At 52.9% G+C, this 13,159-nt stretch overlaps 1 protein-coding gene across 3 annotated transcripts in view; it reads left to right on the plus strand.

The window, feature by feature from the left end:
* Positions 1-13,159, plus strand: part of UPB1 (beta-ureidopropionase 1) — a 32,175-nt gene that overhangs the window by 17,208 nt on the left and 1,808 nt on the right. The window contains exons 6-10 of one of the 3 annotated variants that reach the window (XM_082641259.1): positions 1,389-1,558; positions 5,414-5,495; positions 6,396-6,438; positions 7,564-7,718; positions 9,694-10,090. In XM_082641259.1, the coding sequence (XP_082497385.1) occupies positions 1,389-1,558; positions 5,414-5,495; positions 6,396-6,438; positions 7,564-7,718; positions 9,694-9,777 (534 nt within the window). In that variant the 3' untranslated portion in view covers positions 9,778-10,090. Of the gene's footprint in view, positions 1-1,388; positions 1,559-5,413; positions 5,496-6,395; positions 6,439-7,563; positions 7,719-9,693; positions 10,091-13,159 lie in introns of those variants that run through there. The other 2 variants (XM_082641261.1, XM_082641260.1) reach the window with 2 other exon arrangements.

Below are 13,159 nucleotides of genomic sequence, written 5' to 3' on the forward strand. Positions count from 1 at the left end.
CAAATTAAAACCAAAATCAATAGTGCACAAGCGTGAAATGATTCCCGTGGCCCCGTTCAGGCCCTGAGCTCCTCATCCGTCACAGTCTAGTTCTTGTTTGGTGGGGAGAGGTCCTTGTCCATGGCTCCCGTGGGGTCTGAGCCAGCCATGTCCACGTGTCAGGTGACAGCGAGGAATGTGTGTCTGTGCACAGGTGTGTTAGCTGGGGCTTGGTGCCCATAATCAGGCTGTAAGTCAGGGAAGCTGTTCTGGTCAGTTAATGCCCATCATGGGTGTGTAGGTGGAAGGAGGTGGATGTTTGAAGGAGGGAAATGAACTCCACCTAATGCCTAAGATATGAAGTCTGAACTTGATCTGCAGTAAGTACAGTTGTTCAGGATGTGATATCCCCATCCTTTGCCGCCCTCCCTGATTGTGGGGGTCCCAGCCACTCTCAGGCTGGTCAGGCAGACGAGAAAGGATGTGCAGAGATAGCCAAGGCCCTCTGGGGAGAAAGAAGAAGCCAGCATTCCCCAGTGACAGCAGGAGGCGAGGGCGGGAAGACGTGCCCCTCACCTGTTTACCCTGGGATTAATCTTTAGCTCCCCACAGATAGTGACGGGCTTTTCTCAACACGCCAGGATCTGCTCTGGCGTCCACCCTGTGTGAGCATCCTGGCTGCTGCCCGACTCTGACGAATTTTGAAATTAATGGGAGGAGGCAAAAGGCAGGAAGCAGATCTGTGTGAGACCCTGACCAGCACCCCAAGGGGGCAGGCGGAGAGGCAGGGTTGGCAGGACTGTGTCCCACCTGCCTGCCACGCAGGGACATCCTTGACCCCAGGCAGGGTGCCCAGGGAGCTTTGTGGAGAAGAGGACTTTCAGAGTGGGATTCTAGTCTCATATTGGCCTTCGTTAGCTGGGCAGGTCCTGTGTCCATTGGGCTACGGTGCGCCCCCAGGCAGGGTAAGAGCTGCTCTGGACGAGCCCCCGTCCCTTCAGTTCTAACCTTCTGATGGGAACAGGTGGTTGGTGAGGACATTGACCAACTTGTGTTAACACTGACCACACACCTCAGCCTCTAGTTGTACCATGATTGAAACCTCACCAAGTTTATCTTTGAAATACTGTGGGAAGTTGCTTTGGGGACTTTTTAACATGCCACAAAAGAAACTGTGGGTAAGTGCTCAAGCCACGGTGATTCCCTCTTGGGTCAGCTTGCTGTTATTGTGTCTAGGTTTTCAGATTTGGGGATTTTTTTTAAGTGGATTGAAATTTTGGAACTTCAAGTAGAGTCATACCAGGAGCATCCCTTTTGGAGTATGGGTGACATTTCATTTTTCTGTCAAGTTTAAGGAAAGGGAAACTTGACAGCTCAGAGGCATCCATACATGACCCTTTGTCTTCCAGTCCACATACTACATGGAGGGAAACCTGGGCCACCCCGTGTTCCAGACTCAGTTTGGGAGGATCGCCGTGAACATTTGCTACGGGCGGCACCACCCCCTCAACTGGCTCATGTATAGCATCAACGGTGCTGAGGTCATCTTCAACCCCTCGGCCACCACCGGAGAGCTCAGGTCACTTGGCACAAGGGACTTGGGAGGGCTCTGGGGGCAGGCTGCAGGGCATGGAGGCAGGTTTGGGAAACAGCAGGCAGGTGCGACCACCAGGTCATCTGAACCCTGGGATGGTGCCAACTTTTCCGTGAAAAAAATCCTCCAAGTGTCAATTACGATCCCTCCTAAAGAGCTGTGCTGTACTGTAAAATACCATCCTTGGCTACGATGGTGTCTCAGGTAATTATAATCTCCCCCATCGCTGACAGGATTCAGAAAAGCTCCCCTTCTAAGGGGTCTGGAGCATCGGAGGTATCTGGCCAGCTTCAGCTCCCCCTCCTGTCACTGCTGTGCTCCTGGGGGGTTGGGAGGTGGGGTGACGAATGAGGAGTCCTAAGTCTCCTGTCTGCAGAGTCCGGAGCAGGGAGGGCAGACACCCCGACGAGAGAAGGAGCAGACGATGGGTCGGAGCTGAGAGGGTCCTTAAGACATCAGTCAGGTGGCTCTGAAACCTGTTTTTAGCGAACCAAGTGTTTCCTTCTGATAACACAGAACCCGTGTTTGGGTGTTAACCTCACCTCTGAGTAGATAAAGCTGTTGTGACCAGGGTAGAGGGTGGGCCTGGCAGCCCCGAGCTCCTGGGCAAGCCCGGGGCCCCTCACTGAATAAGAGCAGGCGGCTGAGATGACCCAGCACGACTGCACTTCCGCTGCTTCTCCCTCCCCAACGGCTGAGCTTCTGGGTGATTTCCAGCTTTGCATCATCAACAAGTACCAAAGCTCTAGGAATTTGTGTGCAAATACCTCTCTCCCCAGCTCACTTCCTCCAAAGCAGCATTCCTGGGTCGGGAGGTGCTGGCTTTCACTCTCTGTCATGGGGCAGGGCCGGGAGGGGGAGTCCCAGTCCCCACGTGGGGTCAGCTGGGGGAGTTCTGGGGGGCAGCCTTGAGTTCCCTGTCAGCCCACCCCTGTCATTCTTGTCCTCGCTCTCCATGAAATTTCAGTCTAATTTCTTCTAAAAGTCAGGATGTGACATTCACTTTACCTTTTTCTTGAGCGTGATGCCCCCTCCACAGCATGACTTCCCTCAGTGTTCTGATCTGCACAGCAGGTCCCTCACAGAACGCAGACCCCTCTCTGCTACCCCAGACCTGCCGCCCCATCCATGCACCCCATCTTGTCTGAGTCTAGGGGGGCACTGTCGGGCAGAAGGGGACACTCGAGTCTTGGATCTCCCCTCAGAGAATCTCTGGGGGCCTCCTGGCAGCGTGGCCACTATGACAACGTCCGTCGGCAGTTGCGACAAAGGGTGATTCCTGGTTGTCGGGCCACCAAGCCTGGGCAGAACCTCTGGGCCCTAGAGCAGGCCCTCCTGCCGGCCATGTGTAAGACATCCAGCAAGCTCCATCTCCCCAAAAGGGTCCCTGGAGGATCCTGAAGCCAGTGCCCCACCGGGTACAGCTGCTGTCAGGCCAGGCTGGGCACAGCTGTGGCCTGGAATCAGATGGTCACGTCTCCAACCAAGTGCCCCCAGGCTTTTATCAGCCCCAGTTAAGCGAACAGAAGCACCTTAACGTAATACACAGGTGTCCTTGGCTTATTAAAAGTTATCGATCTTCCTTCCTTGGCCAACAGTGGTCCAACTGGTGCCCTCCAAGGATGTGGTTCCGCTGGCAGTTAAAACTCTGACAGGTCTTTCAGAAGCAGTATGTCTCACAAGTTCCCACAACGTCCACACCTTGACCAGATAATTATAGTCTGAGAACCTTAGCCTGAGGACGCATCTGAGAGAGGAGGGGAAGGCTGCCTGCCTGAAGATGCTTATGGCAGCATGATTGATTACAAGAAAAGCTGGAAGGGAGAGAGAGGTCAGAGTCAGGTCAACACCAGCCCACCTTTTCCATGGGTTATCGTACAGCCACTAAAACAAATCTTCATGGAGGTACTGCAGCATCATGATGAAAGCCTGTGAGCAAAAAGATGTTTCCAGGCTGGGATCAGAACTCTGCAAAGACTGAGGATGGTCGTAGAGTGTGAGAAAATTACAACAGGTGGTTCACTAGGATGGTGCAACTCTGAGTTTCTTAAAATACTGAATGATTATTTGTAGAATTGATGGCAAGCACAATGCCAGGCAGATCCCCACCAGCTGCGCACAAGCATCGGCTTACAGCTTCTGGAAGCATCCATCCCCTTCTCCGTCATCTCCCACCTCCTGTATCACAGCCCCCCCCAGACACACACACACACACACACACACACACGCACATGCACAGATTGGAAGGGTATCCTCATTTGTGGGTCCCACAGTTCCAAGCACCCAATGGAGGCAAAGTGCTTTTTGATGAACTGAGTCATCCTGACAAACCATGCAGCCCGTGTGGTCAAGGATTTCTACCACGTATGTGTGTTAATAGGAAAGCCGCCATCCCCACCCCTCGATGCCTTTCCCCTTCCCACTGTGATTATTTTTAGGGGCTTGTGTACACCGTGCTGGGAAAGTGGCAGATGTCCCCATACCCCCGCCGGGCTCTCCACGATTCCCGCATGCCCCGGCTCTCACGAACCTCCGGCTTCCTTTCCCTTGCTTGTTTTGTGAGCCTCCGTTTTATTGCCAGCTGTGGTTTTGAGTCCTGCACTCCGCACCCTCCCTGGAGAACTGCAAGAACGATGTTTTATGGCATTCGCTCTGCAACTGTCTGTTTAATTCCCGAAAATGTCATTGACGGGTGTGTTTCTGTAAAAATCCTTTCTTAAAAGTTTTGTCAGCTCGGCTTAGCAGCTGGAGTGGGGAGAAAAGCGGCAAAATGAGTCCCCTCAATCAAGCCTGTGATTTTTTTTCTTCCAGACTCGTGAATCCTCCTGAGAATTAGGCTTGTGACAAGCACCCACCCACCCCTTCCACCTACTCTCTGGTTTAAACCAGGTGCATGCTGACAGGAAGGAAGATTCCAGGGCATCCCGCTCCCAGTCACTCAGCGTTTCTAAGTGGGCATTACATCTGTCAGTTCAGAATCCTAATCACCTTGCTGCAACCTCAGACAGATAATTAGTGACAAGGAGGCCCACTGAATCCCATGGCACATTTTCTTTGGTGGGCTGGGGAAGGACCTGTCTGGTTGGGGCAAAGTTTCCCACCCTGTCCCCCCTTCGCAGGTGCTGGACTGAGGGAGGCCTGCAGCTCAGCTGTGCCTGTGGGATGACTCCTTTCCGGGCCCGTAGAAGAACCAGGGGGCCTCGGCTGCGAGACTCAGGGTTCAGAAAAGGGAGATGTGGGGGGCACTGGGAAATGGGGGCCAGCACAGGGGAGGCAATGCCCACGTACAACCTAAATTCCTTTCAGGTGTACTCTGTTTGCTAGGCCTGAAATCTCCCCCTGTAGAGACTGCTTTGCAAGGCAGCACAGCAGGGTAGGGATTGGGGGACACGTTACACACAAGCCACCAGGGCCCCAGCTCCCTTCTGACATTTACCAGCCTGGGAGGTGGGTTCCTGACCCCCACCTGGGAGGAGGGAACGAGTGAGAAGCAGCAGTTAAGGGGTTCCTGCAACAGCCTCCCACCCCCACCCCGCCCCCAGAAGCTTCATCTGCATGGTCTCTGAGGAAGTTTCAGAAAAGGAAACTGAGTCAGGGTGAGGCTTTGATCCAGGGCTGCTTCTGCTGCGTTGGGCCCTCTCCAAAAGGCCGCTTTGGCTTGAGCCGGGGACGAGCTGGCCTGTTTGTGGGTTTGGGGTCACCCACGGACGCAGTGAGTCTCCCTGGCCATCCCCACCGCAGGCCTGGAAGGCTGGCACCCGGGCTGCAGCTCGGGGCCGAGCATCCTCTGAGCTTGGCTGGGAAGTCGGCAACCTGGTTCCTCTCCTTCCGCTCTCACAGTGAGTCCCTGTGGCCAATCGAGGCCAGAAACGCAGCCATCGCCAATCACTGCTTCACCTGCGCCATCAACCGGGTAGGCGAGGTAAGTGCCCGAGGCCTGGCCTCCAGGAAGCCCTCCTGCAGCTGCTGCGAAACCTGCCTGCCATCGGGGCCCAGGCTCTTCAGAGCAGCAAAAGCCACAAGGGAAAGAACTGCTGTTGCTGTGGCCCTGCTGGGGACACCTGGTGTTACACCTCCTCTCTGCATGCAGGCACGCCCCACATGGTAGGGTCCCAGCAGGGGGCAGACTGGCTTCTGTCACTTTGAAAGAAAGCACTGTCCCTCCCCTGTTTTTGTCTGTTTTGTCTTTAGCTGAAACCATTTTGAAAGGCTCTCACCTCAGTACCCAGTTTCTCCCCACCCACCCTTGACCTCATGCACCAAAGGATTCTGACTACAAACACCATGTATTTATTGCAAAACAAATCCTCTTCTTCATTGTTACTAATCAGATGTCAAACTCTAATCAGAGCATCTGATCAGTCTGAGAGAACACTAAGTCGGTCTAATTTCTGACAACGTAAAGAAACTCGGTGTTTTACTTAGCCCGCGTATCCCTGTCCCTGCTGGATGCACAGTTTCCATTAGGCTTCTGGAAGATATTGAGAGCCACGAGCAGACACCCCCCCTGCTGCCTTCGCAGACCCCAGGCTGGGCTTTATGACTCCAGCAGACGAGCCTCAGACGCCCTCCACGGCCCTGGGAACCACTCTCTGCAATTACTTTCTCTTCTCCCAGCAGATGGCAAAATCCGGGTCTTCCCCTGGCTGGTCAGATGCCCCGCTGGCCGCCTGCTGGCCTGGGGCTAGGACTCAGCAGGGACGGTTAAGTTCAGGCTGGTCCACATCACTTTAACTCCTAACTCCCTCACCCCAGCCTGACGTTGATGAACAACCCAGCAGCGCCCCCTATAGGTGTGTCTTACCTTGGTTTTATTTCCCAGGAGTTCTTTCCGAACGAGTTCACCTCTGGGGATGGCAAGAAAGGTATGTCCCGTGGGACCGCATATGAGGGGTGGGCCTCACTGTTCCTTCCCCGTCTGCCGCTTCCAGGCAGGGTCTACCCCACAGACTGTGTCTGCACAGCTGTGTTCCCATGTGGATTGGCATTCCTGGCCCTGTGACCACCTCATTCCCCAGATGAGGATGGAGTAGAGATCAGACTCCATCCATCCCCCGGGACTAGGGTGAAGATGGACTGAGGTGTGGGGGAGCCCTTTGTGAGCGCCCTGAAATAGGGGTGCATCATCCACCCCGCAGACCTCACTCCCCGCTTCCTTTGTCCTCGTCCACACCCCTCAATCCCCAGCTGTACAAATGCCCCAGAGCCCGGCATGGCTGCCTTGGGTTCCTAGAATCCACAGCTTGCTTTGATCTGAGGGCAGGTCTCACCTCACCTCTGCTAGGAATCTGCCCCACGCTCCCCGCCTCACCTCTCTAGCCTGGAATGTGGGAGGGGGGCTGCCCCCTCACCAAGGAGGTGTCTGAACTCGCTCATGGTTCCCGCCCTGGGAAGCAGGGGGCGCTGAGGGGGTCTGTCTCCCAGAAAAGCATTTCCTGAAAGGGCTCCACATCCCCCACGACGTGAGGCCTTGGAGACCTCCTGAGTCCCACTTAGCTCCCTGCAGGAAAGTGAAGCCAGCTGGGCCCTGCACTGTGCCCACATGCTCCCTACACACCTTCAGGGTGGCTGTTACCCTGCTTTACTGGTGAGGGGACCGAGGCATGGAGGGAGGGTGAGGGTGACACAGCTGGCACGGCTGGCGAGGGCAGAGCTGTCAGCTCACCTTGCGGGGCCACCACAGGAAGCCCTGCAGAGTCATGCAAATCCCTTGGGCTATAGTGGCTGATGCTGGAGCCGGAGGCCAATACCTCTACTAGGGTGACCTGTAAAAGGTTCCCGGGGCAGAGGTGAGGGTGCTGAGGTTGACATGCAGCCACTTGCTGGGCCTCCAGGCCCAAGGAGGGAAGCAGGTCCTTGGGACCTTGGCCACCACTGGGAAGGGAGGTGGGGACCCTTTGTCCTGGGAGTCTCTTGGTGCACCCGTCCCCCTGCAGAGTCCACCCGTGTCTGCCTGAGCTCACGGGGGCCTTGCCTTTGCTCCTTCACAGCTCACCGGGACTTCGGCTACTTTTATGGCTCAAGCTACGTGGCGGCCCCTGATGGCAGCCGCACCCCCGGGCTCTCCCGCAACCGGGATGGGCTGCTGGTCACCGAGCTCGACCTCAACCTCTGCCGGCAGGTGAATGACATCTGGGGCTTCAAGGTGGGTCCTGAGTCCCCTGCTCCTCTGCGTGGGCCCTTCCTGCCCCCAGTCCTGGGAACTGCGGCTGCTGGGGGCCTCAGGGACAGCCGCGTGAGGCTACGAGTTGAGCAGAAGGTCCGGTGTCTGCCTCCTTGAAGGCCAGGGCCGGTGCTCAGGGGAGGAGCCACTGGGTCAAACGATGCCCAGGCAGCCGGCCTCAATAAATTCTCTGCTCATCTGATTTAGATTCTGGGCACCTTCAAGCAAATTAATCTCAATTTCATTTGTCCAGGGAATAGAGTGGATTGGCCTCGCTAATCCTTTTTTCCTTTCCAGGCATTTGCACTTGTCACAAGGTAAATGTGCATGTCTGGCTCTGCCTGTGGCCAGGCCCCAAGTCTAGGCCTTGACAATGGAGGGAAGTGGGTCAAGCAGAGAAATGGGATCCAGGCCTGGCTCTGCCACTGCCTTGCAAGCCCCTTCTGCTCCTGGCCTTAGTACTCCCATTTGTAAAACAAGAGGCTGAACTCGAAGGCCCCAGGTGGCCTTGGAGACCAATACCCTGTGACACCACAGGAGTGTAAGTGCCCACCTCCTAGGATAGGGTGCTTGCAGCCTGGGACCCCCCAAAATATGGCATCTCATCAAGGACACAGATGGAGTTTGCTGTGTTAGTGTCTAGCAGTATTTCCACCAACTCTGCACCCACTTATAAGAAAATCATCAGATGTAGAGAACAAACGTATGCACACCAAGGTGGGAAAGTGGCGGGGGGTGGGTGGGGGTGGGATGAACTGGGAGATTGGGATTGACATATATACACTAATATGTATAAAATAGATAACTAGTAAGAACATACTGTATAAAAAAAATAAATAAATAAAAAGAAAGAAAGAAAATCATACACACAAATGAACATCGCATTGTCAGGACGGAATGACTTTGCCCAGCATGTCTGGAAGGGACCAGGACTTCGGATCCAGCCAGATGTGGGCTTTAGGCCTGACTCCCCTGTTACGTGAGGGTGGGTCCTTGGGCATGTTTCCTGAGTCCCAGGTTCTCATTGGACAGAGAAGGCACTGCCCACATGAAAGTCTCCTGGCCTATCTCTCCTCCTCCGGAAGCTTAGATAAATGCAGGATTCCACACAAATTAGAAGTGGGAACCAATAAACAGAATGGTTTCTCATTAGTAACTTTTTTTTTTTTTTTTTTTTTTTTTCTGTACGTGGGCCTCTCACTGTTGTGGCCTCTCACTGTTGTGGCCTCTCCTGTTGCGGAGCACAGGCTCCGGATGCGCAGGCTCAGCGGCCATGGCTCACAGGCCCAGCCGCTCCGAGGCATGTGGGATCTTCCCGGACCGGGACACGAACCCGTGTCCCCTGCATTGGCAGGCCGACTCTCAACCACTGCGCCACCAGGGAAGCCCTCATTAGTAACTTTTTGAAAGCAGAAGCCTTCCCAAGCTATGGTGGGCATGAGTTCCCATCAAGGCTTTAGAAAGGAGGGAGGGAGGGAATGCTGGGGTGTGAGCACCCTGGGTGGGCTTTCCGGCCCCACCCCCAGCCTCTCCCAGCCTCTGTCTGTGTCCATGATGAGATGCCATGTGGAATGGATGGGCCTCCAGAGCCAGGGGACCAGGGTGCGAATCCCAGCAACTCCACTCCTGGCTCGTGACCGGGAGCAGGTCAAGCCCTCCTCCCTCCTGCCTTGGAGCCACCACACCTTCTGGCGGAAGATCACAGAGGTCTTTCAGCAGGAGGGGCTGGGGGGTGTGAGTCATCACCGGCATCCGTGATCTTCGCCACAGCCCCGGAATCGTTGCCAAAAGGTTACACGGGGGTTGTGCCTCTATATTATACTCTGAGACTGTCCTGTCAACCAGTCTTCCTAACGCATTTCTGTCCCATGGCTGCCCTCCAGTGGCAGTAGGTGGTGGTGAGCAAATGAGGGCGGTTATGAAACGGGAACCTCTAAAGTCTGTGTTTCGCTTTCAGATGACAGGCAGATACGAGATGTATGCACGGGAGCTTGCCGAAGCTATCCAACCCAACTACAGCCCCAAGACTGTGAAAGAGTAGCAGGCTTCAGCTGCTGCCCACCAAGGAGGGCACCTCTGCCCACAGCAGATCAGCCAGGGCTCCGGGCTCTAGTGTCCAAATTCTCCTTGCTTGATGCCCTGATTGGCATCTGCTGCCCAGATTGGTTTTAAAGTGCCAGGGTTGGGAGGGTCGAATGAGTACCAGGTTTCCTTCTGTGGTGATGAAAATGTTTTGGGACTGGATAGAGGTGATGGCTACACAACATTGTGAATGTACCAAATCCACTGAATTGTTCACTTTGAAATGATTAAACTTTGTTAAGTGAATTTTAGAAATTCAATTAAAAACAATCCCAGGGGGCCTCCCTGGTGGCGCAGTGGTTGAGAGTCCGCCTGCCGATGCAGGGGACACAGGTTCGTGCCCCAGTCCGGGAAGATCCCACATGCCTCGGAGCGGCTAAGCCCGTGAGCCATGGCCGCTGAGCCTGTGTGTCCGGAGCCTGTGCTCCGCAACAGGAGAGGCCACAACAATGAGAGGCCCGCGTACCGCAAAAAAAAAAAAAAAAAACCCAGGGACTTCCCTGGTGGTCCTGTGGCTAAGACTCCCAATGCAGGGGGCCTGGGTTCGATCCCTGCTCAGGGAACTAGATCCCACATGCATGCTACAACTAAGAGGCCCTCATGCTGCAACTAAAAAGATCCCACGTGCCACAACGAAGACCCGGCACAGCCTAAATAAATAAATAAATAAATATTTTAAAAAATAAATCAAGACATTCTCAGGCACCCATTGTGCGGGTTGGTTTGAAGTTACACAGGTGGGAGGCCCCAGTCCTGAGTTTCTCCGCTTCTCTGTTTAGACTGACAGCAATTCGAGGGTCAGCGTGGGAGTGTATGCGCTAGAGGGAGGTGAGGCTGACCAGAGTCACTGAGGCGCCTGGTGGCTGCCAGCAGGGGGAAAGTCATTGGAAGAGTCATCTTGGCTATAGTCTCCACTTATTCAATCAGACGCTAATCTGGGTGTTGCTGTGAAGGTATTTAGTCAATGTGATTAAAGCCCATAGCCAGTTAACCAAGCAAGTGAGATTATCCTAGATAATCTGGGTAGGCCTGATTTAATCCGTCAAAAGGCCCTGAGAGCAGGGCTGAGGTTCCCGGATGAGGAAGGGATATGCATGTGTAGAGCAGCCTCAGCCCAGGCCCAAGCATTCCAGTCTGCCCTTCCTGACAGCCTGCTCTCCAGGTTTCAGGCTTGTCCATCCAGACCCCACAGTCACTGAAATCAATTCCTTGCAATGAATTCCTTAATATGTATCCTACCGTTTCTGCTTCTTTTTTTCTTTTTTCTTTTGGCCATGCCTCACGGCTTGCAGGATCTTAGTTCCCTAACCAGGGACTGAACCCGTGCCCTCGGCAGTGGAAGCTCAGAGTCCTAACCACTGGACCACCAGGGAATTCTCCTGTTTCTCTTTCCTTGGTGGACCCTGACTGATACAGGTTCTGGTATTGGAACTGTTTCTAGAGGAACAGAATCTCAAGGATGAGTCTTCTGTGTTGGTTCTAGGATTCCTGGAATTCTTCTCTAATTCGATTGGATTTAAAGGCACTGATGAGCTGTGAGCTGGACCTGGGCAATTGGAGGCTCTTACCCTCTTCCGTGTCCTTGGAATGTCCATTCTGCCCACTGTTCCTACATTAGGAGCGACATCGGTGATGCAGCCTTGAGAGAGTGGTGTGTTATTGAGCCCATCTGGACTGTATTAGTGACTGAACCCCATTAAGGCGTCTGTGTAAACTCTTAAGATTCTGACAGGCAGGTGGCAGAGATCTACTCATCTTGCAGCCGCCCAAGACAAGCTTCCTATGTAAGTCCTTTTATTAAAACTGCCACCTGCCAATCTGGAGTGGCTGCTTCTTTCTTTGGTCTCTTCTTGCCCTCCGAGAGCAGGGGACAGTTTTAAATTTTACCCGGGGAACTCCTGAGGTTGCGAACCAACATAATTGTATGCCAACAAATTGGATACCCTAGATGAAATGGACAAATACCTAGAAATACAAAACCTATCAAGTCTGAGTCACAGGGGCTTCCCTGGTGGCGCAGTTGTTAAGAATCCGCCTGACAATGCAGGGGAAGTGGGTTCGAGCCCTGATCAGGGAAGATCCCACATGCCACGGAGCAACTAAGCTCGTGTGCCACAACTACTGAGACTGCGTGCCACAACTACTGAAGCCCACACGCCTAGAGCCCGTGCTCCACAACAAGAGAATCCACTGCAATGAGAAGCCCATGCACCCCCGCACACCGCAACTAGAGAAAGCCCACGCACAGCAACGAAGACCCAAGGCAGGCAAAAATAAGTAAATAAAATAAATTTATTTTAAAAAGACTGAGTCACGGGCTTCCCTGGTGGCGCAGTGGTTGAGAGTCCGCCTGCCGATGCAGGGGACACGGGTTCGTGCCCTGGTCCGGGAAGATCCCACATGCCGTGGAGTGGCTGGACCCGTGAGCCATGGCCGCTGAGCCTGTGCGTCCGGAGCCTGTGCTCCGCAACGGGAGAGGCCACAGCAGTGAGAGACCGGCATACCGCAAAAAAAAAAAAAAGAAAAGAAAGAAAAAAAGACTGAGTCACAAAGAAATAGAAAATCTGAATAGACCTATAACTAGTAAGGAGACTGACGGAGTAATCAAAACCCTCCCAACAAAAAGAAAAGCCTGAGACCTGATGGCTTCAGTGATGAATTCTACCAAACATTCAAAGAAGAACTAACACCAATTCTTCTCACATTTTTCCAAAAAACTGAAGAGGAGGGAGCACTTCTTAACTCATTCTGTAAGGCCAACATTACCCTGACACCCAAGCCAGACAAAGATGCTACAAGAAAACAAAACTACAGACCAATATCTCTTTGAATATTGATGCAAATACCCTCAACAAAATACTAGCAAACTGAAATCAGCAGCATGTTAAAAGGATTATACACCATGACCAAGTGCGATTCATTCCCAGAATGTGAGGATGGTCCAAAATACAAAAATCAATGTAATATGCCACATTAAAATCTCAGATGATCAACTTAATTGATGTAGAAAAAGCATTTCACAAAATTGAAAACCCTTTCATGATTAAAAAAAACACTCAAATCGGAATAAAACACTCAACATAACACGGAATAGAAGTAAACTACATAACAGAGACCATATATGAAAAACCCACAGTTAACATCATGCATAGTTAATGGTGAAAGACTCAATGCCCACTTTTTGCACTTCTATTCAACATAGTGTTGGAAGTTATAGCCAAAGCAATTAAATAAATAAATAAGCTTATCCCAATTTGAAAGAAGTAAAATCATGTTTGTAGATGACATCCTGTATGTAGAAAACCCTAAAGGTTTCACACCAAAAAAGTATTAGAACTAAT

The sequence above is a fragment of the Mesoplodon mirus genome, assembly GCF_964341445.2.
Source record: "Mesoplodon mirus genome assembly, chromosome: 13".
In the NCBI taxonomy this organism is placed as follows: Eukaryota; Metazoa; Chordata; class Mammalia; order Artiodactyla; family Ziphiidae; genus Mesoplodon; species Mesoplodon mirus.